The sequence below is a fragment of the Danio rerio genome, chromosome 4 (assembly GCF_049306965.1).
Source record: "Danio rerio strain Tuebingen ecotype United States chromosome 4, GRCz12tu, whole genome shotgun sequence".
In the NCBI taxonomy this organism is placed as follows: Eukaryota; Metazoa; Chordata; class Actinopteri; order Cypriniformes; family Danionidae; genus Danio; species Danio rerio.
Window position 1 is genome coordinate 58487666 of NC_133179.1, and position 26442 is coordinate 58514107.

Consider the following 26442-nt stretch of genomic DNA (forward strand, 5'->3'; position numbering starts at 1 on the left):
TTGTGAACAATGTTGTACTTTGATAGTCATTGGCTGCTAATATGATTTCACTGTTTAGAGTTTGCAAATAATACTTTCATGAAGTTATATTATTAAGAGAAAAGTCTGATTGTGCGAATATAAAACCAACTTTACCTCTATGCTTGGACATACCTGATTTCGTTATTGTTACTGTTGAAGCAAGTGTTGAAGAGAAGTTATTTTATTTCTGTTAATTTTTTTTACTTATTTAAACAGGACATTTTTATTGTTTTGTTCATTTTAAACAGGATAAAGTGTCCAAACACAGAGAAAAAAATCCTGCTGAAGCGACTGATCTCCACACTGTTATAAAGATGGCGTTTATTAAAGAGGAGAGTGAAGATGTGAAGATTGAAGAAACATTCACAGTCAAACAGGAAGATCTGCAGGAACAAACAGGTTGGTTTTCATTCTCAAACACCAACTCAGTCATATAGAGGTAAAGTTGGTTTTATATTCGCACATTCATTCATTTAGAAGTCTCTATATTGTTTACCATGTTAATCAAGCTCTTATGGACCGTTTCCACTAAGTGGTTCGGTTTGGTACGCTTTTATGGCCGTTTCCACTGTTAAAAGGCGTACCGAACCAAACGTACCGTACCACTTTTTTGGCACCCTTTTGAAAGGGTCCCAAACACTAAGGCCGTACTCACACTAGGTAAAGTTGCCTCGAACCGGGCCAAAGCACGCTTGTCCCCCATCCTGTCTGCCCCGACGGCCCGCACTCACACCACAAACGGGCCTCGGCACGCTTACGTCATCACTGCTGCGCTGTTCAGTGAGAAGCGCTCTCTCAGCAGCACAGTGGAGATTTCTCTAGTTATATCGTTTCAGTGGTTTGTTATGCAGTGACATGCAGTCAAATATTTCGCCAAACAGTCCTTAGGGATGTGGTGACACGCAGTCAGATATTTCGCCGAACAGATCCGCCACTTTTGGCGCTCATAAACAATCATAAAGCTCTCGTGCTGCAGGAATGAGGAGGTCTGCTGAAGCCGCGCAGCTGTCGTGCTGTGAGGAGTTCTCGTCTTTAATAAAATACGGCAGCTTGCGTTCACTGAACAGTAGAATGATTAATAAATCCATATGAAACACTCCCTTAAAAGTCACGTCTCGCTTTCAGTTTTGGGCTTTGGCGTGTTTTGCACTCACACACAAGCGTACCGCGCCAAAGCCCAAGTGAACCGCGCTCAGGCCCAGCTCTTCCAACCGGGCCAGGGCCGGCCAAGTGAACCGTGCTTGAGCCCGATTCAGCGCACTCACACTTCTCAAACGATCCGGGAAAGGGGCCTGGGCACGGTACGGATGGCATAGTGTGAGTAGGCCCTAAAAGGCGGAGCTAGACGCGCAGCTGAACGCTATTGGTTTACAGAGACACGTCATTCGACAAGCCAGAATCTAAATAAAGGACCCGCCATGTTTAAAATACACAGCGAGAGATTACAGCGGAATTATAAATACATATGCAGCCATGGTCGATCCGGGCTCAAACAAACCCTGTCGTCATCTTGATAAACAGCCACAAAGCCATGGAGAAGAGCGGATTTACCCTGTGCCGCATAGTTTTTTATGAGCCAGTCTGAAGCCTGAGTGGTTTCGCTTTCTTCCTTGTGCTCGCCGCGCGTCTCTATCTGAAATGACAAACTTCTTGAGCTGATAATAATAACATGCACTTGATTATTGACAAGCTTTGGAAACCCGGTCCTGTGAGAAGCTGACAAACGCAGGACACATTCTGTGACACAATCAGAAAGAAAAGGACAAACGCGGGAGTGGAGCGCGGAAAAAAGGCGAAGCCAAGGAGCACGTTATTTCTTCAGCAAACGTGAACAGACTGCCTTGTCTTAATCTTTATTATCACCTTTTAGACTAATATGAACTGGGAATGATGGAATGACTCTATAACAGAGGCTACATGTGCTGCTGATTATTACAGACACAGATGAGAGGTTTTCACTGACTGGAGGCTATACTCAGGGTCGGCGTATCCATAGAGGCGACCTAGGCGGCTGCCTAGGGCGGCAGTATAGAGAGGGTGGCATCTGCGACACCTCCCTCACCACCTTCGTCCTCAGATATACAGATGACAGAATAGAGAGGGCGGTGTCAGCGACACCTCCATCAGCACCCGCGTGTCCTCAGTTATATCCGTGCATAGGGCGGCAGAATTGAGGTCCGCGACACCCGCACGTCCTCAGTTACATCCACGCATAGGGCGGCAGAATAGAGAGCGCAGTGTCCGCGACACCTCCCTCCCTCCCTCCTTCAGCACCCGCGCGTCCTCAGTTATATCCGCGCATAGTGTGCTGAAAAAGAGGTCTGCGACACCTCACTTCATTTTCATAACCGGTCACTTTCATTTTCACATTGGGGTTGAGGGCGGCATGATCATCCTCTGCCTAGAGCGGCTATACTTTGTGTTGTTTTGAACTTAATTAAGGACGAAATGTCTGCTTTGTGTAGTTCTTTTGTAGTTGGTAACATATCGGAGACTATAAGGGTCTGTATGTGTTCATATATCTTCATTTATTTATTAACTTTATATAATTACAGATGTTACAGTAGGCTTTTTCGCACCGTCATTGATCTGCAGTTATAATCAACTAATGTTCATAGAAAAGTTAGTAATAAACATTTATACTCAAGTATTTATGTGTGTAAAGCACCTGTTTTGTGAGAAGTGCTTTTCATATGATATGTGAACGACCTGTGCAGCTTTACTGTAGACATTTTCTTGAGTGAAAATGACGTCGACTAAAACTTTGTCATACACCACGCCCACCAAAAGGGTACCCTTGGTAGTGGAAACGCAAGCCTGATAAAGGTGACCCATACCGACCCAAACTGTACCATACTGTACCAGTCAGTGGAAACAAGCCATTTGGTCCAGGGTCAAAACCAAATTTTTAAGCACTGTAAATGAATAGATATACTCTATTCTTTCAAATGCTTTATGGGCATCTAAAGAAATTAAGTCCTTTGGATTAGTATTATTTTTAGGTATATACTAAAATAATATATATATAATATAATATAAATAATATTAAATAAGCACATAGGTTATAAGATAACTGTCTTTTAACAATAAAACCAGTTTGATCTGGGTGAATTATCTTTCTCATGACTGCACTCTAATTGCCAGCACTTTAGCCATGATTTTATACAGCAGAGTAAGCTGATCGGATGATAAGATTCACATTTAAGTGGATCCTTACCCTTTTGAAGAAGTACTGTTATAACAGCCGATGTCATGAAGGGGGGAGTGATTCCGATACAAGAGCTTTAGCGAAGACCTTGCACAACAGGGGTGTTAACTTGGCACAAAACTTCTTTCTTATAAAACTCAGCCGGAAAGCCATCGGGGCCTGGTGCTTTTCTGATTTTTTTTTTTTATTATTATTGTATTTTCAATTTCAGAAGGTGTTAAAATTCCTTCTTTTGTCAACTGATCTAAATCACAGAGGGATGGTAATTCTTAATAATTAAAAAAGCTTTTAATGCGTTCAATTTCCTTTACCTCAGAGTTGTAAAGAGTTTTATAAAAGTTTTTTAAATTGATCACTAATACCCTGTTTATCAGTAATAATACTGCCATCATCCTTACTAACTGCTACTATAACACCAGCTGCTGAGGATTGTTTCAGTTGGTAACACAATAACCTGCCAGCTCGTTCACCATGTTCATAATGAATCTGGCGTGATCTTATGTGGAGATCCTCAAGGAGTCATTCCGCTTGCAGAATAAGTATTTTCTTATGAAGCTCTTCAGAAGATGATGTTGAGTGTAGCTGATCAATTGTATTAATTTTCTAGATGCCATTGCCGATGGCCGACAAACTTCACGATGCTGGGCCTGCATCATGATCCATCGCCCCGCCCCACATTTATATTGATATTTAACTTATTATTTGCATGTCATCGTAATAGCAATAACAGTCTTTTTATAAGCTGTGTTAAATGTTACATATAGCTGCTGCTTGCATGGCTGACAGCATCGTGAGGATTAAATGAAGGGTTATACAATACCTCTCGCGCTTAAATGTGTAGATTCAGTGCCAAATACGGTTACCAGCGGACTTAAAGCCACTAGAAGTCTTTTATCCACTCTTGGAAAAGTGTAAATGGTGGATTAACATTCAGCACATGATTACTAATAAGATGCGCCATTATTGTCTGTTATTTTCATTCTCTCATCTTCAGTGCCTCACATATTCGCAGCTGTACCTCCCATCATCTGAAGGCAGAAGGCATTGACTGAGTGATTGACAGCTGATATTAACCAATCATTTGCATTCAGTTGTAGAGCAGTGAGCCAATAAATAGAGCACAACGGCGGGGCAAGCATTGCAGACTTTTTTTACTTCAAGTTCACATAACAACTGTTTTAATCTGTTCCTGAGTGCTGCGTTTGGCGCTTTTAGGTGCAAAGATGCGTTCTGCATAAATGTCTCCTAAATCTGCGCACGCGGTGAGGATTTTACAGTGAAAACAAATGTATGCACTACAGTGAACTCCAACCGTACTCTCGTCTCCTCCACCAGCTGTGGGAAAAGCCATTCACTCTTTTTTTAACTCGTGACATAAGTATTTTCTTTCTCATTTGTGTTTAAAGGTCTTTAGATTTTGGCATGATGTCTAGCTTTTGAAGCTCTTTTGGTCTACTTCACTTTGTCAGACAGGTCCTATTTAGGTGATTTCTTGATTGCGAACATGTGTGGTAGTAATCAGGTCTGGGTGTGGCTAGAGAACTTGAAGTTGGTGTGATAAATTAAAGTTGTTCTAATGAGAATTTTTTTTTAAGTGCCTTTTCACTGAGAGTTTTAATGATTTACTAAAAAGTAAACTTATTTTTATTTCAGACCTAATTAAAGACTACGATGAGATTAAAGAGGAACATCATGTCAAAATTGAGGACAAAACTCATTTAGTGACTGATGGTATTTTAAAAGTGAGAGACAAGAGTTGTTTAACCTGCACTCAGTGTGGAAAGAGTTTGGCAAGCAAAAGCAAACTAAAGACTCACATGAGGATTCACAATGAAGAGAAACCATTCACATGCTATCAATATGGGAAGAGTTTCAGCAAATCATCACTTTATAGACACAAGAAGATCCACACCGGTAAAAAAACATTCACTTGCACTCAGTGTGGGAAGAGATTTAACTGCTCATCACACCTTAATCAACACATCAGGATCCACACTGGAGAGAAACCATTCAGATGCACTCAGTGTGGGAAGAGTTTTAACTGCTCATCACACCTTAATGAACACATGATGATCCACACTGGAGAGAAACCATTCACATGCACTCAGTGTGGGAAGAGTTTTAGCAAATCATCGTCGCTTTATAGACACATGAAGATCCACACTGGAGAAAAACCATTCACTTGCACTGAGTGTAGGAAGAGTTTCAGCCAATCATCATCCCTTAATCAACACATGAGGATCCACACTGGAGAGAAACCATTCACATGCACTCAGTGTGGGAACAGTTTCAGTAAATCATCATCGCTTTATACACACATGAAGATCCACACCGGAGAAAAACCATTCACTTGCACTGAGTGTGGGAAGAGTTTCATCCAATCATCATGCCTTAATGTACACATGAGGATCCACACTGGAGAGAAACCTTTCACATGCACTCAGTGTGGGAAGAGTTTCATCCACTCATCACACCTTAATCAACACCTTATGATTCACACTAGAGAGAAACCATTCAAATGCACTCATTGTGGGAAGAGTTTTAGCCAATCATACCTTAAAAAACACATGAAGATCCACACTGGTGTGAGAGAGTATATGTGCTTGGAGTGTGAGAAGACTTTTATTACAGCTGCAGAATTGAAACGGCACCAGAGGATTCACACTGGAGAAAAAACGTACAAGTGTTCACACTGCAGTAAGAGGTTTACTCACTCAGGAACCCTGAAAACACATGAGAGGATTCACACTGGAGAGAAACTGTACAAGTGTTCACACTGCAGTAAGAGGTTTGCTCACTCAGGAACCCTGAAAGCACATCAGAGGATTCACACTGGAGATAAACTGTAGACATGATCAGTGTGTATCAGGGTTGGTTACCGAAACCCGGTGCCATTTTAGCACCGCTACCTTGGTAACCGGTATGTATCGGTATTAAATCAGCATATGAATTTCGGTGCTTAATTTCGGTGCTGCGGCATGAACGTGAGGGGTGCATGAAAAAAGGCACATATAGGCATTGTGTCACAGCATCACTAAACATTTAATTCTAAACAACTTTGAGGAATACAGACAAGCAATATCAAGCAATTGTTATTGTCGCTAGGGAACAGACGCACGCAGTACAGCGCATTTAGCCTGGAACCAGTGGTTTTCGGTGAGCGAGAGCGACACTCTTCAGATCAACATGCGTGATCACGTTCATCCAATTTGCCTAAACTAAGCATTCTAAAGCAAATTTTACAAGCAAGGATTTTTACACAGCAACTGTCTTTACAAAAGTAGGAAACATGTCAAACTTAATGACACATGTAGAACAGATGTAACACATTGATCAAATGTAGTTTTTAGTCACGCTCATGTAAGTCATATTCAACTGATTTCCGTCTTGAACACATGATTTATTTACAACACATTTTTAAACAATAGTTTAACTAACTCGTTTCTAATATCTAACGTTACTTTTTTATGCTGACAGTCAGTGCAGAACATTTTACTAGTAATTTTGCAAGACAGTATTCAGACAAAGTCCCTTTAAGTATTTTATAGTCTTTTATTCAGATTGAAGTGTAATTTAGACTTAAAGGGGTGGTCCACTATGATCTCATATTTTAAACTTTAGTTGATGTGTAATGTAGCTGTGTGAACATAAACAGCATCTCTGAATGTATAATGCTCAAAGTTCAATGCACACAGCAAATTCATTGGTGTTAAATTTCTAGTGTTGTGGTAATTCAGAGTAAAGTGTTAAAATTCTAGAGTTAGATAAAGGTAAAATAACCCTCTCAGCGTTAGAAGCTGATTTGCCTCCTTGTCACAAAAAGTAACATGTATCTACCTTTTTAGAAAACCCTTATATTTGAGAAACTAATCAGAGTGTCTGAAATCTCGCCATATACCCTCATTCACCTGGCCCTTAAATTAGTCAATTAGTTTAGTCCACTAGACAGAGGGAATGACCACAAATAAGTGAATTCAGACACCTGCTGTTGAACACCTGCTGTTATCAAGCACAATCACTGAAGGAATAAGAAATTGAAGGAAGAAATAAAACTACAGACACAGCCTCACACCAAACCAACTGAATTAAAACAGAGGATTAAACAACTCCATTAAATAATAGCATAAGCAGCTTCACTGATTACAGTTTGACTTCATTTCTGTAAGAATATTTTTTTATTAAAAATATTTCATTTGACCTCACCATCATAGAGATCAGAGGCTGCTTATTTGAGCTCTTGAAGCTTTACTTTTACATTCTAATGTTTCTCTGACTGTTATAGCTGTGTTTCTAAAACAAAACAATTTTAGCAAGAAAGGTCAAGAGAAACTATATTGTTAATACTTAATTATTCTAGATATAATTTCAGGTGTTTAATAAATTGATTCATAAAAATTGGCAAATATAGTTGTATTAAAACTGCATGGGACAATACTTCTGGCAGTCTGCTGCTCTTCATACAAAATTCAACAAACAATTAGGATGCAATTAATAATTAGAGTGTCATGCACTAAACATTCAAGCTCCAGCTTGCTCATTATGACACACAGACATCAAGAATCAGGATATGAACCTCAACCGTGGTTGCTAAAAAAAAAAAAGCTGCATAGTTCATGCCGCAATGCATGCTGGGTGCCAGCATAGTACAAAGCTCCCAGCATGCATTGCAGCATGAATAAATTATGCAGCTTTATGTTCTTACAATCTCTTTCTTTTCCTTTATTTTGTGTTGTTTTTGGGAGGTGATATTTCAGTGGAGTGTTTTTTTACTTGATTTTTATTTTTTTGTTTTTCACCATCATTGAGATTCAAAGACTAATTGTTGATGTCTGTGTGTTTTTGAATTTTGCCATAGATTAAACATTCTCATTGTAAATGTTTTTTTTTTTTTTTTTTTTTTAAACCTTTTATAAGGTAATTAATTGTTGGAGCTTCAGTGGTTTCATTTATGTATATTATTTATTTCTCACACATAACTAATATGATACTGAATTAAAAAACAAGCAGGTAAGAATGGTTATGATGTCATAAATAATTTCTTCAGGCTGACACTTTAATTTTCTTTTGGCTTTCCATGCTATATGTATTAATAGTGTGATTAACACTAACCATAGCAGCCTAAATAAAAGACATTACAGTTTTTTTACAATGGCTATGACACTTTTTTCAATACATTTAACAAGTTTGCTAAACTCTTAACGCAACAACACACCTAAAATACACAATTGGCAAAACAGTTAATTTTATGCTCAAAATCACACATTATAAACTAAACCTCTAAACTACTTTTCAAAATACAATAATAAACGAACACACTACACCATGTCTAACAAAACACTGCAATCATGTTTCAAAATGAAATTATTGTTCAAAACACAAACACATGTTCTCTTCCAACATAAACATTTAGTCAATCAGAAAACACTGACAATAAAAACACTATCATCAGCTGACATTACAGAAACTCCATTAGTTTATGTGTCAGCTCTGCCCTTATATTTGAAGTCTGGTTACAGTTTTGTTTCGTTGGGTTAAGTAAATGCATGCATTTTCTTTCGTTTACGGCAAAAATTCTATACAAAACTATACAAAATTCTATGCTTTATAAAATTTACAATTTATGTAAAAAAAATACAGACACAGAATTTCTGCAGTACAGACTTTTTTTGCAGAAGGACATCACTGCAAACAGGAAAAGCACCACAATTATAATAAAATAACAAAGTAATCTTCTATACTGCCCGGTCTTTTGCCACATGTTCTCATCCACATTATACTTGATATCTTCTGTGGACCGGCACGGTAACTGTGGCCTATTATGTTTTTCCTACGGCGACATCCCCAGCCTTGTCAACATTGAAAATTTCATGTGGTACTTGATTGGCCTCTAACTTCATGACTCTCTGAAAGTAATTAGACTCACTGTATGCAAATGCTGTATATGTACTGTATGTACTAATGAACTCCAGGTTTAAAGAGTAGTTTACTGCAAAACACACTGTGTATAGTACAGTAAGGACTGTATTGCATAATCTTACATGAATGTATTGGTGACAGAGTTCTTTGATGTTCCTTTCAAAAACCTCAAGAGTACTCTATTAGAACATATGATCATGTGATTGGAAAAACCAAAACAAGACATGAGTGTGCTTTCTAGATGGGAATCAGCTGTCATATATATATCATATATATATATGAGAGACTCATATTGCAGTTTATATATATATATATATATATATATATATATATATATATATATATATATATATATATATATATATATATATATATATATACATTTATTTATTTATTTATATAACCGCAATATGCTGTTTCTCATTGGCAATTGAATAAAATACAGGGAATAAACTTGTGTTTCAATTCACAATTAGAACAGCTGTTCCTTTTGCCTTTATCCTATATAATTTCTGTTTAAAACATGGTGTTATCTGTTCTGACATACTGTGTTAAAGCATTTGTAAATTTGACTGTAAAATTACATTGTTTTGTTCTTAGTTGTGCTTGTGTGTAAAAGAAGTTAAAGCATTTTAAATTTGTGTTAACTGGATGCATTTTGTGTTAAAACAACAAGAAATGTGTTAATTGTATAGCCCACGAAGACGGATGTTGTGCTAACTGTGTTAAGAGTTTAGGAAACTTGTTAAATGTATTGATAAAAGTGTCATAGCAGTTGTAAAAAACTGTAAAATGAATTAGATGAAGCACTGCCTTTCCCAAAGTCATTCACTGGTTTTATATTACAGATCTCTTCTTTGACAAATGTGCTGGATTTAACTTTTTGCTTTCTTGTGACTCCAAATGTACTAAACTTTCCATTAAATGATCAACCTTTCATAAGCAATCATTAGAAGTGTGGATGTTACATGTCCATGTATTTATTACTTATTTATTTATGTTACTTTGTCGCCCTCTAGTGTTGTGTTGCTGTTTGTGATTTGATTTTAAGTTGATTCCTCCACACCTCCAGATCGTTGACCGTTGGTGATTTAAGAGCTCGCGCTGCAGTGTTTCAGTGACGGGGATTTGAGCGGCCGTCCAGACGTGGAGTGGTGCTCCTTTTGTGTTCAGCCTTCGTTTATTCTGTTTTCTCCCCATGCTTTGTTTATATTTGGTTATTCAGTTAATAAAACCCCTAGACCGATCCGTTTGTGTTTTTCCTTATTTGATGTTGTGACTGTGGTCGTAACATTTATTGGGGGCTCGTCCGGGATTTGTACTCGAGACCTCTCGCAATTGCCTTTAAACAGAACTTTTCTCCACACACCAGCATTCTGTGGAATAACCAGCATGTGCTGCACAAAAACAAAAGTCTATGTAAAACAGATTGGCTTGACAAGGGGATTATTTGAGTTTCAGATTTACTGAGTAGCAGTGGTGAGATTTACACTCATCAGGAAATGCTTTCCTCTTCAGGGACTGTGTTTTTGCATGATGATTATAACGTGATTGTGGAAAGCATCTCTAATAAACTGCTTTACTTAATGAAACTCATCTGACTTATAACTCAGTCTCAAAGCAAACTCAAACACTGTGCTTGGTGGTCTCAGTATCTCAGATCAAAAGTGTAAAAACTTCCACATCAGGAAATGTCTCGTTCACAATAGTCACTGTTTCCCCAAAGACATTCTGAAATATAAACAATATTTCTCTTGACCTTTTATAGATGATATTTGGTCAACAAGTAATACCATTTACTCCCAAATAAGGTCAAAGAAGTTCATTTCAGAAGATTAGACGGGTGTTACCCCTGCTATATATTTATTAATACATTTAATCAGACATTTCAGCACAATGCTCTTGCTGTAACACTGAGCCTGAAAGTCTTCTACAGCTCTTCTGTACTTGTACATTCTCTGAGGATTTCTGGAAACAGGTTTCAGGGTTGATTTCTGATTTATTTTACAGCATAATTAATTTTGAGGAGTGCATGATTCTTCTTCTGAGTTGTAAAACTGGCTATGATGCGCTCGATAATGCTCTGAAGTTGATCATTTAGCTTGGGAAGTTTCACAGACACAAGGCAAAGTCTCTTACTCCCTCCTTTAATTTGTTCTGTAGAGATTTACAAATATTTTATAATATTTGACCTCAATTACAAGACACAAGAAAGCTTTAAAAAACTCTCTAATAATGAAGAAAATTTTCTGTACAGTCTAATCATTTAAATATATCATATATGTTCATTTCTCTTGTTTAATGTGTGTTCTGCATCTCTCAGTTTTGTATGACTGTTACATCTGTTATGTTATCATATAATCCTGTGTGCTTGTCAGTTATATGCTTCATAGTATCTCTGATGTTGGAGTAGGACTGATGTTTCTCTCTCCAGTACAGCAGGTGGCGGTGTGCAGCTCTGCTCTCTGACTCAGCACACAGGCAGAAGAAGAAGCGGTGTGTGTCGTGTTTACAGTCTGTCTCGCGTCCTGCGTTTACACTACTTTATGTAAAGTCCCGCATGTATCCTCCTGCATGTCGTGTGATTGAATGTGAACCCCCGCATGTCCTTTGGGCCCCGCATGTCTCTGTCTGCTGTGTTCAGAGTGTTTGTGCGGGTGTATTACTGAACTCCTGATGTGACGCAGTTGAGATGAAATCTGTGATCAGGAGTCGCTGTTCAGTGAATCAAAGTTCTCCAAAATATTTCCTATGATCTTCAATATGATCATGTCTGCTGAATCCCGCATATAAAACACGCTTTACAGCGCGGATCGCTTGATTCCAGTGTCTGCGCGGTCATGGTCGCGTGCATGAGCGGCCAAGGGCGTTCCCGAGTAATTATTCCCTATATGGGGCGTCTGCAGACTTGGATCAGCTTTCGCCCCTGTTGTTCCTAATGCGTCCAGTCGAGGGGATGAAAGAAAGATACATGGCCAAATAAAACATTTTAAGTCAACGCTCCCAGATTATTAAATGTCCTGTTCATAATATATATTTTTTATTTAATTAGGCTAAATATAAACGCCAAGTTAATGTTTCAGAAAGCGAGTTATAAACTCACTAGATAATATGCAGAATAGATCTGTCTGGATCCAAGTCTGCAGTCTTCCCCACCTCGAATATTTCGTGCAACAGCGCCCCCTGGTCAGTGATCACAATTTTCGGCACAACACCGCCCTTCAGAAACGAAAGTGAAAGTGTTTAGTTGTTGTGTTGCAGTTTTAAACAACCAAAATTCATCATTTACCAGCGCAGAACAGCTTTAAATCTTTAATGTCTGGACAAAACCTGTAAGCTTTATGTGAATGTGTGTATGATGTTATTATAATCAAACGGATGACGCTGTGATTCTTCATTAATTTACTCGTGATGAGCTTCTGGATTTGAGTGTCTCAGCTGCTGATCTATTCCTGCATTCAGCTGAATTATGAAGGCTGATCAATGACTGGAGATCTTTGATTGTTCATCAGTTTCTGCTGGAAATCAAACTCTTCAGATCCATCATGGGTAACACACACACTGCTGGAGATCAGGATTTGTCTACAGGATGCAGGTATTAGACCTACACTTGACATTTCATATGATGATTTTCTACAGGATATTATATTTACTCTCTGTTAGTTGTGTTTTTAATCTGTCTGAATATTTAACACACACAGTCAGCAAGATTTTGTACAATCATCATAAAAAAGTATCATGAAGTGCTGTTTAAACAGTGTTTTAATGATGAAATGTTGAGTAAATCTGCTGTGTTGACTCCAGTGTGTGCAGCGCTGAACTTTAATCTTCTCTGTTTTAGTTCAGTTCATCAGAAGAGAGCAGAAGCAGAGCCCAGCTGTGTGTCTATGAAGAGTGACCAGTCTATGCTTCCCCCAATACAATTTAAGAGTGGAAACACAGGACCTGCTGTCAGGTAGATCATCTCTTTAATATCTGCAACTGATGAGTATTTTCATAATAAATGAATCAGGTAATTAGTGTTGTGGATCTGTTGGGTTTCAGATGTTAGATGTTGTATCTGAGCTCTGCAGGATAGTGCTTGAAGATCTCCGCTTTACACTTCAGGCCACAATTGATGGTGTTAACAAACCAATCAGCGCTTTATTAATAGTTAGTGAGGTAGAAGGTGGGTTTAGGTTTTGGGTAGGGTTAGGGATCCACAATAAGATCATACTGTATGACTACTAATGAGCAGTTCATATGTTCACATTCCACAGATAATAAGCCGGTAGTTAATAGTGTGAATTGTGAGCTAAACTAAAGTGTTCCCGATCTCCTGCCATAAAGGGCTTTTCCTGCACACTTTCCCCTGCTGTTTCTGTGCTGTACTGATCAGCCATTCCTCTGATCTGAGTCTGTTTTCACTGAAGCGCAGTCATCATCATGTTGTGTTCGCCTCATAGATGCTGCTGATCAACACATTTGGTTTCTAGAATTGATATTTCTCGAGTTCTCCTGCTCATTCAGTCATGATAGATGATGGTAAATGAACTTGTCTTGCTGTCCTCAAAGTCTGGACTGGAGCTCTGCAGACAAACTCACAATGAGTGACCTTCTGCAGACTGAGTGATGAGGAGGAGGAGGAGGGGAGCTGCTGGAGGCGGGAATAACAGTCAGCTGACACAGTGCAGTTTATACTGCTGCTTATATAGTCATGTGATGATGATTGACACGCCTGCATGATTAAGCTCCTCCCACACCTACACTGTGGACTTCATTCAGTGATTTGATGATTAGTTTCAGCTCTAATCTGCTCTAATAGTGCTGCATTTCTGTTGGGCTTTCTCTACTAGAAATGAGCCTTGATCTGTGTTTGCTGATATTTTCCACATTTAGACAATTTCTGTTCAAATATAAAGGAAATGAATTTAAGTGTTTTTGTAAATGAAGAATGATTAATATCAGGTTTGTGCAGTGTGTGCAGCGCTCAACTTTAATCTTCTCTGTTTTAGTTCAGTTCATCAGAAGAGAGCAGAAGCAGAGCCCAGCTGTGTGTCTATGAAGAGTGACGCATCTATGGATATACCAATGCATTTTAAGAGTGAAAACACACGACCTGCTGTCAGGTAGATCATCTCTACACACACATGATCACACTGCAGCATTTATATGATCCTGTGTTTCTAGAAGATCAGAAATTATCTTTGAATTACAATTACAGGAGACTTTAAAACTGAATGTCCACACACTCACATCTGATCATTAGTGAAGTACTGAAGTAGTAATAAGTGACTGAAGCATTAATACTCAAACTGTTAGAGTTAGTAGAGTGAGTTTACAGGCTTATACAATAGTCAGCAAAGTGTGGGAAAAGAAAGAGATTTTAGACACTGGTAATGAACAAGTTGTGTGAGACAAACACACCACATTTCACCTGATAATTATGGTCAAAAGAGATTCTGATTTAAGATAAAAATGTATTCAGATCTTCTTTGTTAATTTTTATCTTAATAAAGTTCAGCAATATTACAGTGCTGTTACTGAACTCTGGGAGCATACGCTTGTATGATCTGGAGATTAATGTAAGAATTAAAAACTATATTCAGTCAGAAAGTGAGCTGACAGAAGACAGAAGCAGAGCAAACACATGCTGAAGATTCAGACAGCAGAGATGCAGAGAATTATGATTTTCTTATTGATGGCAAAACATTTAACAGGTATAAGATCACAACAACCTTCAGAACTGTAGATGGCACAATGCGACTCCCAATCAAATGTTCACTCAAATGATCACTCTATTGAATGGGCATTATCAGTGGTTATCAGCTGATAGATATGGTTAAATAGGGACCTTCTGCACCTACTTGTAGGCTTAGTGGGCAGTTATCATCCATCCACAGCACCAGTGTGTGCTGTTTAAAGTGATCAGTGTGTGGTGTTTAAAGTGATCAGTGTGTGATGTGTTTAAAGTGATCAGTGTGTGGTGTTTAAAGTGATCAGTGTGCGGTGTTTACAGTGATCAGTGTGTGATGTGTTTAAAGTGATCAGTGTGTGGTGTTTAAAGTGATCAGTGTGCGGTGTGTTTAAAGTGATCAGTGTGTGGTGTTTAAATGATCAGTGTTTGGTTTTTAAAGTGATCAGTGTGTGTGGTGTTTAAAGTGATCAGTGTGTGCTGTGTTTAAAGTGATCAGTGTGTGTGGTGTTTAAAGTGATCAGTGTGTGTGGTGTTTAAAGTGATCAGTGTGTGGTGTTTAAAGTGATCAGTGTGTGGTGTTTAAAGTGATCAGTGTGTGGTGTTTAAAGTGATCAGTGTGTGCTGTTTAAAGTGATCAGTGTGTGGTGTTTAAAGTGATCAGTGTGTGCTGTTTAAAGTGATCAGTGTGTGCTGTTTAAAGTGATCAGTGTGTGGTGTTTAAAGTGATCAGTGTGTGCTGTTTAAAGTGATCAGTGTGTGGTGTTTAAAGTGATCAGTGTGTGCTGTTTAAAGTGATCAGTGTGTGGTGTTTAAAGTGATCAGTGTGTGGTTTTTAAAGTGATCAATGTGCGGTGTTTAAAGTGATCAGTGTGTGCTGTTTAAAGTGATCAGTGTGTGGTGTTCAAAGTGATCAGTGTGTGATGTGTTTAAAGTGATCAGTGTGCAGTGTTTAAAGTAATCAGTGTGTGGTTTTTAAAGTGATCAGTGTGTGATGTGTTTAAAGTGATCAGTGTGCAGTGTTTAAAGTGATCAGTGTGTGATGTGTTTAAAGTTATCAGTGTGCGGTGTGTTTAAAGTGATCAGTGTTTGGTGTTTAAAGTGATCAGTGTGTGATGTGTTTAAAGTGATCAGTGTGCGGTGTGTTTAAAGTGATCAGTGTTTGGTGTTTAAAGTGATCAGTGTGCGGAGTTTAAAGTGATCAGTGTGTGGTGTTTAAAGTGATCTGTGTGTGGTGTTTAAAGTGATCAGTGTGTGGTGTTTAAAGTGATTAGTGTGTGATGTGTTTAAAGTGATCAGTGTGTGGTGTTTAAAGTGATCAGTGTGTGGTGTTAAGAGTGATCAGTGTGTGGTGTTAAGAGTGATCAGTGTTTGGTGTTTAAAGTGATCAGTGTGCGGAGTTTAAAGTGATCAGTGTGTGGTGTTAAGAGTGATCAGTGTTTGGTGTTTAAAGTGATCAGTGTGTGGTGTTCAAAGTGATCAGTGTGTGGTGTTCAAAGTGATCAGTGTGTGGTGTTTACAGTGATCAGTGTGTGGTGTTTAAAGTGATCAGTGTGTGGTGTTTAAAGTGATCAGTGTGTGGTGTTTAAAGTGATCAGTGTGTGGTGTTTACAGTGATCAGTGTGTGTGGTGTTAAGAGTGATCAGTGTGTGGTGTTAAGAGTGATCAGTGTTTGGTGTTAAGAGTGATCAGTGTGTGGTGTTTACAGTGATCAGTGTGTGGTGTTTACTGTGTCAGTGTGTGGTGTTTAAAGTGATCAGTGTGTGGTGTTTAAAGTGATCAGTGTGTGGTGTTTAAAGTGATCAGTGTGCGGAGTTTAAAGTGATCAGTGTGCAGAGTTTAAAGTGATCAGTGTGTGGTGTTAAGAGTGATCAGTGTGTGGTGTTAAGAGTGATCAGTGTTTGGTGTTTAAAGTGATCAGTGTGCGGAGTTTAAAGTGATCAGTGTGTGGTGTTAAGAGGGATCAGTGTTTGGTGTTTAAAGTGATCAGTGTGCTGGGTTTAAAGTGATCAGTGTGTGGTCTTTAAAATGATCAGTGTTTGGTGTTTAAAGTGATCAGTGTGTGGTGTTTAAAGTGATCAGTGTGTGGTGTTTAAAGTGATCAGTGTGTGGTGTTTAAAGTGATCAGTGTGTGGTGTTTAAAGTGATCAGTGTGTGGTGTTTAAAGTGATCAGTGTGTGGTGTTTAAAGTGATCAGTGTGTGGTGTTTAAAGTGATCAGTGTGCAGAGTTTAAAGTGATCAGTGTGTGGTGTTTAAAGTGATCAGTGTGTGGTGTTTAAAGTGATCAGTGTGTGGTGTTTACAGTGATCAGTGTGTGGCGTTTACAGTGATCAGTGTGTGGTGTTTAAAGTGATGAGTGTGTGTGGTGTTTAGAGTGATCTGTGTGTGGTTTTTACAGTGATCAGTGTGTGGTGTTTAAAGTGATCAGTGTGTGGTGTTTAAAGTGATCAGTGTGTGGTGTTTAAAGTGATCAGTGTGTGATGTTTACAGTGATGTGTGTGTGGTGTTTAAAGTGATGAGTGTGTGGTGTTTAGAGTGATCAGTGTGTGGTTTTTACAGTGATCAGTGTGTGGTGTTTAAAGTGATCAGTGTGTGGTGTTTAAAGTGATCAGTGTGTGGTGTTTAAAGTGATCAGTGTGTGGTGTTTAAAGTGATCAGTGTGTGGTGTTTAGAGTGATCAGTGTGTGGTTTTTACAGTAATCAGTGTGTGGTGTTTAAAGTGATCAGTGTGTGGTGTTTAAAGTGATCAGTGTGTGATGTGTTTAAAGTGATCAGTGTGTGGTGTTTAAAGTGATCAGTGTGTGGTGTTTACAGTGATCAGTGTGTGGTGTTTAAAGTGATCAGTGTGTGATTTGTTTAAAGTGATCAGTGTGTGGTGTGTTTAAAGGGATCAGTGTGTGTGGTGTTTAAAGTGATCAGTGTGTGCTGTTTAAAGTGATCAGTGTGTGGTGTTTAGAGTGATCAGTGTGTGGTGTTTACAGTGATCAGTGTGCGTTGTTTAAAGTGTTTAATGTGATAATAATTCTAACAATTCTAACTTTAACTGTATATAATCATTTGGCAAGCTAAATTAATCTAAATTAACTTACAGTAGATACAAATAAAAAAAAAATTACAATTAGGGAATGAGCAACAATATGTCTCGTTTAGTCTAATGCAGTAGGCTACAGCATGTGCTTTTATATAGCCATAGTCTATAAATGAAATAAAAAAAATAATTTGTAAAATAAAAGTAAATAGAATTGCTGCATCATGTCTTAGTAAGTCAAGGTTTTTATGTAACAAACAAGCAAACCAAAAATCTAATATATGGATTAGAAATAGAAATAGTGTGTGCAGAAGTTTTGAGCCTTTTGAGTTTTTGAGGATTCATTAATTTATATATTAATAATTTGTCTGGTAGTCTACATGGTACAATAAATAATACATTTACAATAGAGTACAATATTAGCAGTCAGAGAATTCCCCGGCCTGAAATATTGTCCCAGTCCACCCCTGCTGTCTCCTCATTATGAGCACTACAGCACATGTAATATTTTCAGTGTTTGTAAGATATATCTGTATCTGTTTGCCTCCAAATGTGTATTTACAGTAGTTTTATCTGTTAACAGTGTTGAATATGAGTCAGCAGCTTCAGGAGACGAGACTCACAGGAGACACAAGAGTTTCACAGACAATCTCCAGTCCATCTTCCAGGTGGGAAAAAACTCATTTAGATTCATTAACGTCACTGAGATAACTCAATGAAACACAGAATATTCATTCACAACACTTGAGAACTGGATCTTGTAATCTGTTTTGGTTGGCCCCTGACCCAACTAAAAGTGTCTACAAAATGAATAATCCTAATAGTCTGTGCTGCTTTAGTTTTTCTTATATTAAAATAATATCTCTTGGTCATTCTGAGGTCTCTCAGTCATTTACAGACACATATGAGACACATATATTAAACATATTTATATTTTAACCAGTTTTACTCAGAATAGCTGGAGTCTAGTCTGACATCGGCCTGTTTTAAGAAATATACATTACAAATATCAGGATATGACAACTGCATCTATTGACAAACAACATGCAACATACCAAACTAAAATCCTGTGCTTATTTAGCTGATAAGAACAGTTGAGAGCAGAGATGCCCAAACTAGCACCCACTGGCCAAAGTTGGTGTATGGTAACCTTTAATATGACATGTCATCCCATTTAAGAGAGGGTTTGTTGGGCAGGGCAGGGGTGATACCTTTAAAACACATTATTATTTCAAATTTAACATACCCTTTCATTTGTTTTATTGTTAAATTACAAAAAAGCAAACTGAGATGAAACGTTTGAGTTAAATGTGAATGAATCAGATTTTTCTTTTAATGAACATACTGTTGCTCAACAGATAGAGCACTATTCTGAAGTCATCGGTGAGCAGATGAGGAGAAAGGCTGGTGCAGCTTGACTAGTGGACTCGGCTGTAAACTCCATTGTGTTATAAAGAGATTTTTTATTTATTTTTTTAAGAAGCTCGCCTGACCATAGTAACGTCATTTGTACATTTAAAAGATATGTATGAATGCATTGTTTTATTGCTTTATTAAATGACATTTAAAATCACAGTTTAAATAAACACATTTAATTATGTCCATTTATTTGTGTATTTAAATATTTATCAGGTATTTTTCCTCAATCTGCTCCCTAAACATCTCGCCCAAAGCTTTCTTTTGTTGAGTTTTGATGCGATTTTTAACTGTTGTATCTGTGAAATATCTCAAATCATTCAGCGTAGTGATATGCAAATGTAATGTCCATCAGCTAATCAGAATCATGCAGTTTAACAGACTCATATGATCATGTTGTATAATGTATTGTCAGTTATTGGGTTTGTGGATGTATAGCTGTGTGTGAATCAATGATTTCGTTAAATATTGATCTTCTCTTTTCTTCAATCATAGAACCTTGAGAGCAAAATGATCAGATTTCTGAAGAATGAACTGGGAAACTTTAAGAAAATCTTACAGGAAGAAAACAGTCAAGATTTTGTAAAGGAGTTTACTGAGAACAGAAGCAGAATCAGAGAAGCAGCTCTTGATCTCACACTCTTCTTCCTGAGAGAGATGAAGCAAGATCAAGCTGCTGATACTCTCCAGGGTAAGAGACTCCCCAGCAAACATTTGAACATCTGTTGACCGCTGAAACAGCGATTATATAAATAAAAATATGTATAAAAAATTATCCAAAATGCTTTAATTGTTAATGATTTGTAACTGTCTTATAGATAGCCAACAGATAACTTAAAAGCTGTTACTTAACAAGTTATAAATCACTTGTTAACTGTATTTAAAGGATTTATAACTGTACCTAATACATTAGTAGTAGATCATGAACAAGCTGTTAGTAAATTACTTACTAAAGACTTGTTAAGTATCAGTTAATAGTTGATATATGTTATTTAGACGTTATCTTAAAGTTGCACCTGCTCTTCATTTAATAACTGTTAGTAAATGAGGAATAGTTGCAACTTCAGAATAACGTCCCAGTAACATACACAAGCTAATAACTAACACTTAACTAATATATCAACTCACACTTTACAGATCAGTTGTTCATAGTTTGTTTACCATCTAGTAACACCAGGGAAAAGATTTACTGGAATAATATAATCCCCTATAATACAGAAAGGAACTGGGTCGGATGGGAAAAAAAATTAATTGATCCTTAATCATTACCCTGCTAAAATTATTCAGTGCACGATATCTATATCATTTTTAATTTGACAAACATGTAAATAAATAAAATATCATGCATTTTGCAAATATTTATACAATATCTATTGTCGAGTTCACTGCCGTGAGGTAGTTCTGAACTATTGTTCAGTCCCATGCCAGCGGTATTTGTGTGCTTCAAGGGCTTGACACTAGGGAGCGCATGAAGACTAGCAATAGTTATTTAGAGGGTTTTTGTTCAGATTAGTTGTGGAGGTAACGGAATTGTACTCAGTTTTTGGCCATAAGAATTACCTGCGTAAATTGTAATTGGAGTAGGTTATAGGTCAAATTATTGGTTATGGTAATTTTGATTATTTTCTGATAATGGATAATAGGTTTGATAATGATATCAGTGGAGGAATTGTGTAGCGCTTCGGATGAGCTACTGAATTTTTTAAGAAAGAAAAAACCCAAGTCTGTCACTTGCTGAAACCTTTTTTCACCTGCGATTGTCAAGCAGCTGATATTAAATTATTTGGGGTGGTCAGTCCTGTGACTGAGGCGCTGGGACAGTCTTTTGCGGGAGACAAGGAGGGTGGTAAGTTTTTAGATGACAAGTGGGCACGACAGGAAATGTTAGTAAACTTGATTTACCCAAAGGATAATGGCAGAAAATGACTGCAATTGTAACTTCTTCAGGGCTTTATTCTTATTCTGTCATGAGCTTTGGGTTACAAAACACTCCTGTGACATTTCAGAGATTGATGAATTGTGTAGTCTCTGGTTTAGAGGATTATATTATATAGTTTACAGCGATAACTGGGATCAACACATGAGACGGGTGTGAGAATGATTTAAACCTTTAGCTGAAGCTAATTTGACTATGAATTTAGCTAAATGTGAATTTGCACGAGCACCGGTTTCTTATCTGGGCAAGGACATGGGATCAAGCACGATCGAGAATTTCCCTACTCCTTGTACTAAAAAAGAGCTTATGCGGTTTATTGGAATGGCCAGTTATTATCGTGGGTTCTGCCAAATCTGTTATTTGTCCGCTGACTAATCTATTGAAAAACTCTGAGTGGAGTCCATATTGCCATAAAGCTTTTGAGATTGTGAAGTTGTTGTTGACTGCTACTCCTGTGTTAGCAGCACCCCAAATTGGTCTTCCCTTTGACATTCAGGTTGACGCAAGTCACGTGGGAGCCGAAGCGGTCTTTCTCCAGACTTATTCTGATGGTTTTAGTCATCCAACATGTTACTTCTCATGCAAATTTAATTCATATTTGTTGAATTATTCAGTGAAGGAAATGTTGCTGCTTATCTGGGCACTTCAACATTTTGATGTATATGTGGGAGGAGGGTCCACGGTTGTTTTTTGTTATCACAATCCTTTGACAGTTCTTCATTCATTGCAGTGTCAGAGTCAAAGCTTAATCTTGACGATTAAACACATAAAGGGGATTAAGAATGTTTTTGTGGACACCTTGACACATGCCACTGTGGTAGAGTAATAAAGTTGTATTTTGGTCTCCAATTGATGTGTCTTGACCTACTCCTATATGTATCTATGTTGTACATTAGTTTTACACTCATCCACAAATTACTTACTTTTTAACAATAATCCAATAATCCACTCCAAGCCCACCTCTGACTCTAAATAATCCAATATATACTGTTATTCTGTTATTAGAACAGTAACGTTACACTAAGTTCAAATTGAGAAGCAGTGAACCGGTAATACAGCGCATGTGTGAATTAGTGAACCAAACACAAACAGTAAATGAAAGCCTGCTGTGAATGAACTAAACCTAAACAACTGCAGCGCAGGTAAACCGAGGGCTTAAATGAGAGGATCTGGTGAAAAACTTAATTTTTTTCATAACAGAAACTCGTAATGTGATTTAAATAAGTGAATCATGCTTTAGTTGTGATTTTTTCAGATCATGGTGATGTTTTAACTGACTAAAATTACTATTGTTGACTACATAATTTTAATATTTTGAGTACTTGCACACATATACTTAAGGCTGCTATCTTGTTGCCTGTAGTATTTGAATTTAAGGATGGGTAGATGGTTGTGGTTTATGGTAGTGGTCAAGTGTCCTCTAAATATAGATTTCAAAAAATGTATGGCTGAGTTTTTATTATACAGCAAATATCCTCATTTAGAAAAAAAAAAGAAAAAAAAAACTAAAACTAAGCAATTTCAATATATAGAAACTAGTAAATCTACCTCTTAAACTAATTAAAACTCAATTTGAAAACAAAAAGTCAAAACGAAATAAAAACTAAAGCTAATGAAAAATCCAAAACTATTATAACCTTGGCAATGCATGTGTAAAGGACATAATTTGTGGAGGTCCCTTTCACAACTTATTTACAATGGTGTGTAAATGATCTACGATCTACTGCAACCATTTTTGGTAAGCCACATGAAGTTGCCATCAGACCAATGTTTTCTGGGTCATGGCAATCTATATTAATTACAAAAAATCTGGAAAAGTCAAGCCTAAATCTCTCTGTTTCTTTGCTCCTGTGCTTAGATGAGCTGTTCTTCATTAATCAGCTTAAATGTAGCCTGAAGAAGAAATATCAAAGTGTGTTTGAAGGAATTGCTCAGCAAGGAGACTCCACACTTCTGAATAAGATCTACACAGATCTCTACATCACTCAGGGTGCGAGTGAACAGGTCAACACTGAACATGAGATCAGACAGATTGAAACTGCTTCCAGACGTCATCAGTCACTAGAGATACAGGTTGAATGCAAACATTTGTTTGAAGCAGCTGAACAAGACGAGCAGATCAGAACTGTCCTGACAAAAGGAGTTGCTGGCATCGGGAAATCAGTCTCTGTGCAAAAGTTTGTTCTGGATTGGGCTGAAGGGAAAGAAAATCAAGACATCAGCTTCATATTTCCTCTTCCATTCAGAGAGATGAACTTAAAGGAGAAAGAAAGACAAAGTTTAAAAGACCTCATAACTCAGTTTTTCCCAGAGACTAAAGGACTGAACCTTACAAGAAGCACACGATTCAAAGTCCTGTTCATCCTTGATGGATTGGATGAATGTCGTCTTCCTCTGAACTTTGCTGGTAATGAGACGTGTGGTGATGTATCTTCAGCAGTCTCTCTGGATGTTCTCCTGACGAACCTCATCAAGGGAAATCTGCTTCCTTCTGCTCTCATCTGGATCACCAGCAGATCAGCAGCTGCCAGTAAGATTCCTGCTGACTGTATCGACCGGCTGACAGAGATACGAGGATTCAATGATGCCCAAAAGGAGGAGTACTTCAGAAAGAGACTCACAGATCAGAATCAGGCCAGAGAAATCATTGATCACATTAAACAGTCAAAGAGTCTCTTTATTATGTGCCACATCCCAGTCTTCTGCTGGATTTCAGCCACTGTTCTCCAGAACATACTGAAACTGAAATACAGGGCTCATGCTGAAACACTGCAGGAATCTCCCAAGACTCTGACACAGATGTACACACACTTTCTCCGCTTTCAGATCCAGCAGAGCAGAAGAAAGTATGATGGAGAAAACACAGCAGATGTCTCCTGGGATCCAGACCTCATCCTTTCACTGGGGAAACTGGCCTTCCAGCAGCTGGAAAGAAACAATGTGATCTTCTATGAGAGCGATCTGAAAGACTGTGGCATTGACGTCTATAAGGCATCGGTGTACTCAGGCATGTGTACCCAGATCTTTAAGGAGGAGACGGGAATCATTCTTGGTACCATGTACTGCTTTCTTCACTTGAGCATTCAGGAGTTCATTGCAGCCCTTTATCAACAGCTGTTTCTCGACAATGACAAGACACAAGCAGAAAACAGCAGAGATGAGTCCATGATTGATTTCCTGAAGACTGCAGTGGACAAGGCTCTGGAAAGTGAGAATGGACATCTGGACCTTTACCTTCGCTTCCTTCTCGGTCTGTCACTCCAGTCCAGTCGACAACTCTTACGAGGCCTGTTGACACAGCAGGATGACAGAGACCAGAGCAAAAATAAAATAATTGCCTACATCAAGCAGAAACTTGAAGGGAATCTGTCTCCAGAGAGATCCATCAATCTGTTGTACTGTCTGAATGAACTGAACGACCAAACTCTGCTGACAGAGATTCAGTCTCACCTCAGTAGAGGAAGTCTGTCATCTGCTCGCCTCTCACCTGCCCAGTGGTCTGCTCTGGTCTTTGTGTTGTTGACCTCAGAGGAGGAGCTGGAGGAGTTTGAGCTTCAGAAATTCCAGAGATCGGACGAGTGTCTCATCAGACTATCAGCAGTCATCAAAACCTCCAAAAGAGCTCTGTGAGTTAAAGTCCTTCTTTCTTTCATCTGTAGGAGTCCATCTATTAGCCCAATGATGAAACTAACAGCATGGTCAAAAGTTAAATGCATGTAAGCCTCTAGTGCTTCTGAATAGAATTTTGCTATTTATTAGAATTTATTTATATTTGTTTTTTAGCTCTAAATTTAATCTGACTCCAATTTTAAGTGACCATCAAATTTAGACTATTTCTAAATGTAAGAACGGATCACATTCATCATTAATGACTCAATGTAGAGTTTTGATCGATATCTGTTCCTATACTCCTCAGTTATAAGTTCATTAAATGTTTGGGAGAAATACCTCTAAAGTAACAGCATAAGTAACAGTACAGTATTTAGCACACTTTTTTTTTTTTTTTTTTTTTTACAATTTGTATATTTCTTTAATATATTACTATTATACTTTAAATTAGTCATAAATATATTTAAATGTTTAAAATTAGGGTTCAAGTGTATTTCTAGTTGTAACTAAAAATATTTTTAAAATACAGATATAGTATGTTTAAAACATTTTAATTCAATTTCAGGGTGTCTCAAAATAGCACAGTTGAGTACACTTAGATGGTATTAAGTTTATCTTAACATATACTTAATACTATATTTTAGTACATTAAGTACAAAATTAGTGTGCGAAAATACATTACTGAAAAACATTACTTTTTAGTACATTACTGAAAAATGTACTAAGTATACTTAAATAAAGTGCATTTTAGTGCACTTTTTTTTTTTTTTTTACCTGGGATAATGTGTGTACAAAGAAAACAGCATCTGTGGTTCATCAAAACACTTTAATATTTTTGTGCAATAAACCACAAGTCCAAAAAATGCCTTATGGAAGGGAACAAAAACTTAGCAAAAACTGAGAACACAAAAATGTAAATAAGATGCAACATTACAGCACATATATGAAAGACATTTTGGGAAAATGTACTTGTACTTAAAATTACTTAAAAACTTAAAATTACCACACTCAAAATCAGTTTAAGTGTTAGTGATAATATTGCATTCACATTAAGTGTACTCAAGTACAACTTTTGGGAAAATGTACTTCTACTACAATACATTACTAATAGATTTTTAATATATTCACTTTTTTTAAACTTAGGATTAGTATGTCAACAGTGTACTAAAAATCAACTCATGTTTAAAGCATTTAAAGCACACTTTTAAAACACACTAATAAGTCTTTTGGATGTTTTTTCTGTAGTGTACTTTATTGAATTACTGGTATTTAGTATACTTTTGTCAAGTGTACTAAAGTCCTACTGAAGTATAAACACTTGTAATGAGTATATTTATAGTGTAAAACCATCAAACTTTTATTTAACACAAAAAAATAACAATGTACTAAAAATGTATTTGCGGGTATTTAAGTGTATTTTAGTTGCATTTAATTATATATTTTTTTCACCTGGGCACACTGTGGAGGAAACTGGAGCTGGGACTCAAACCAGTGACCTTCCTGTTGTTAGGCAAAAGTGCTAACCACTGAACCACTGTGCTGCCCTCTTCTTCATTATATCTTCCTCTAATCGTGCAAGCAAAGCCAATGTTAGATTCAGGTGCAGTTCTAATGTTTAATGTAATCTAAACAC

General features: G+C 37.5%; 3 protein-coding genes across 19 annotated transcripts in view; all 3 read left to right on the forward strand.

The window, feature by feature from the left end:
• The window catches only part of LOC100537530 (uncharacterized), an 858077-nt gene that overhangs the window by 127342 nt on the left and 704293 nt on the right, over nucleotides 1–26442 (forward strand). The window lies entirely within an intron of this gene.
• Nucleotides 268–8367, forward strand: LOC137491090 (uncharacterized). Its single transcript, XM_068220176.2, has 2 exons — nucleotides 268–420; nucleotides 4883–8367. The coding sequence occupies exons 1-2, from the start codon at nucleotides 336–338 to the stop codon at nucleotides 6076–6078; spliced, it is 1281 nt and encodes a 426-aa protein (XP_068076277.1). The 5' UTR covers nucleotides 268–335; the 3' UTR covers nucleotides 6079–8367.
• The window catches only part of LOC108183819 (NACHT, LRR and PYD domains-containing protein 3), a 30289-nt gene continuing 15381 nt past the window's right edge, over nucleotides 11535–26442 (forward strand). For 6 of the 17 annotated variants that reach the window (XM_073948139.1, XM_073948144.1, XM_073948148.1 and 3 more), the window contains exons 1-7: nucleotides 11618–11693; nucleotides 12658–12740; nucleotides 12987–13100; nucleotides 14140–14253; nucleotides 18432–18516; nucleotides 19760–19955; nucleotides 23059–24826. In XM_073948139.1, coding sequence (XP_073804240.1) covers nucleotides 12691–12740; nucleotides 12987–13100; nucleotides 14140–14253; nucleotides 18432–18516; nucleotides 19760–19955; nucleotides 23059–24826 — 2327 coding nt within the window. In that variant the 5' untranslated portion in view covers nucleotides 11618–11693; nucleotides 12658–12690. Of the gene's footprint in view, nucleotides 12478–12607; nucleotides 12741–12986; nucleotides 13101–14139; nucleotides 14254–18431; nucleotides 18517–19759; nucleotides 19956–23058; nucleotides 24827–26442 lie in introns of all 17 variants that reach the window. The other 11 variants (XM_073948141.1, XM_073948146.1, XM_073948150.1 and 8 more) reach the window with 6 other exon arrangements.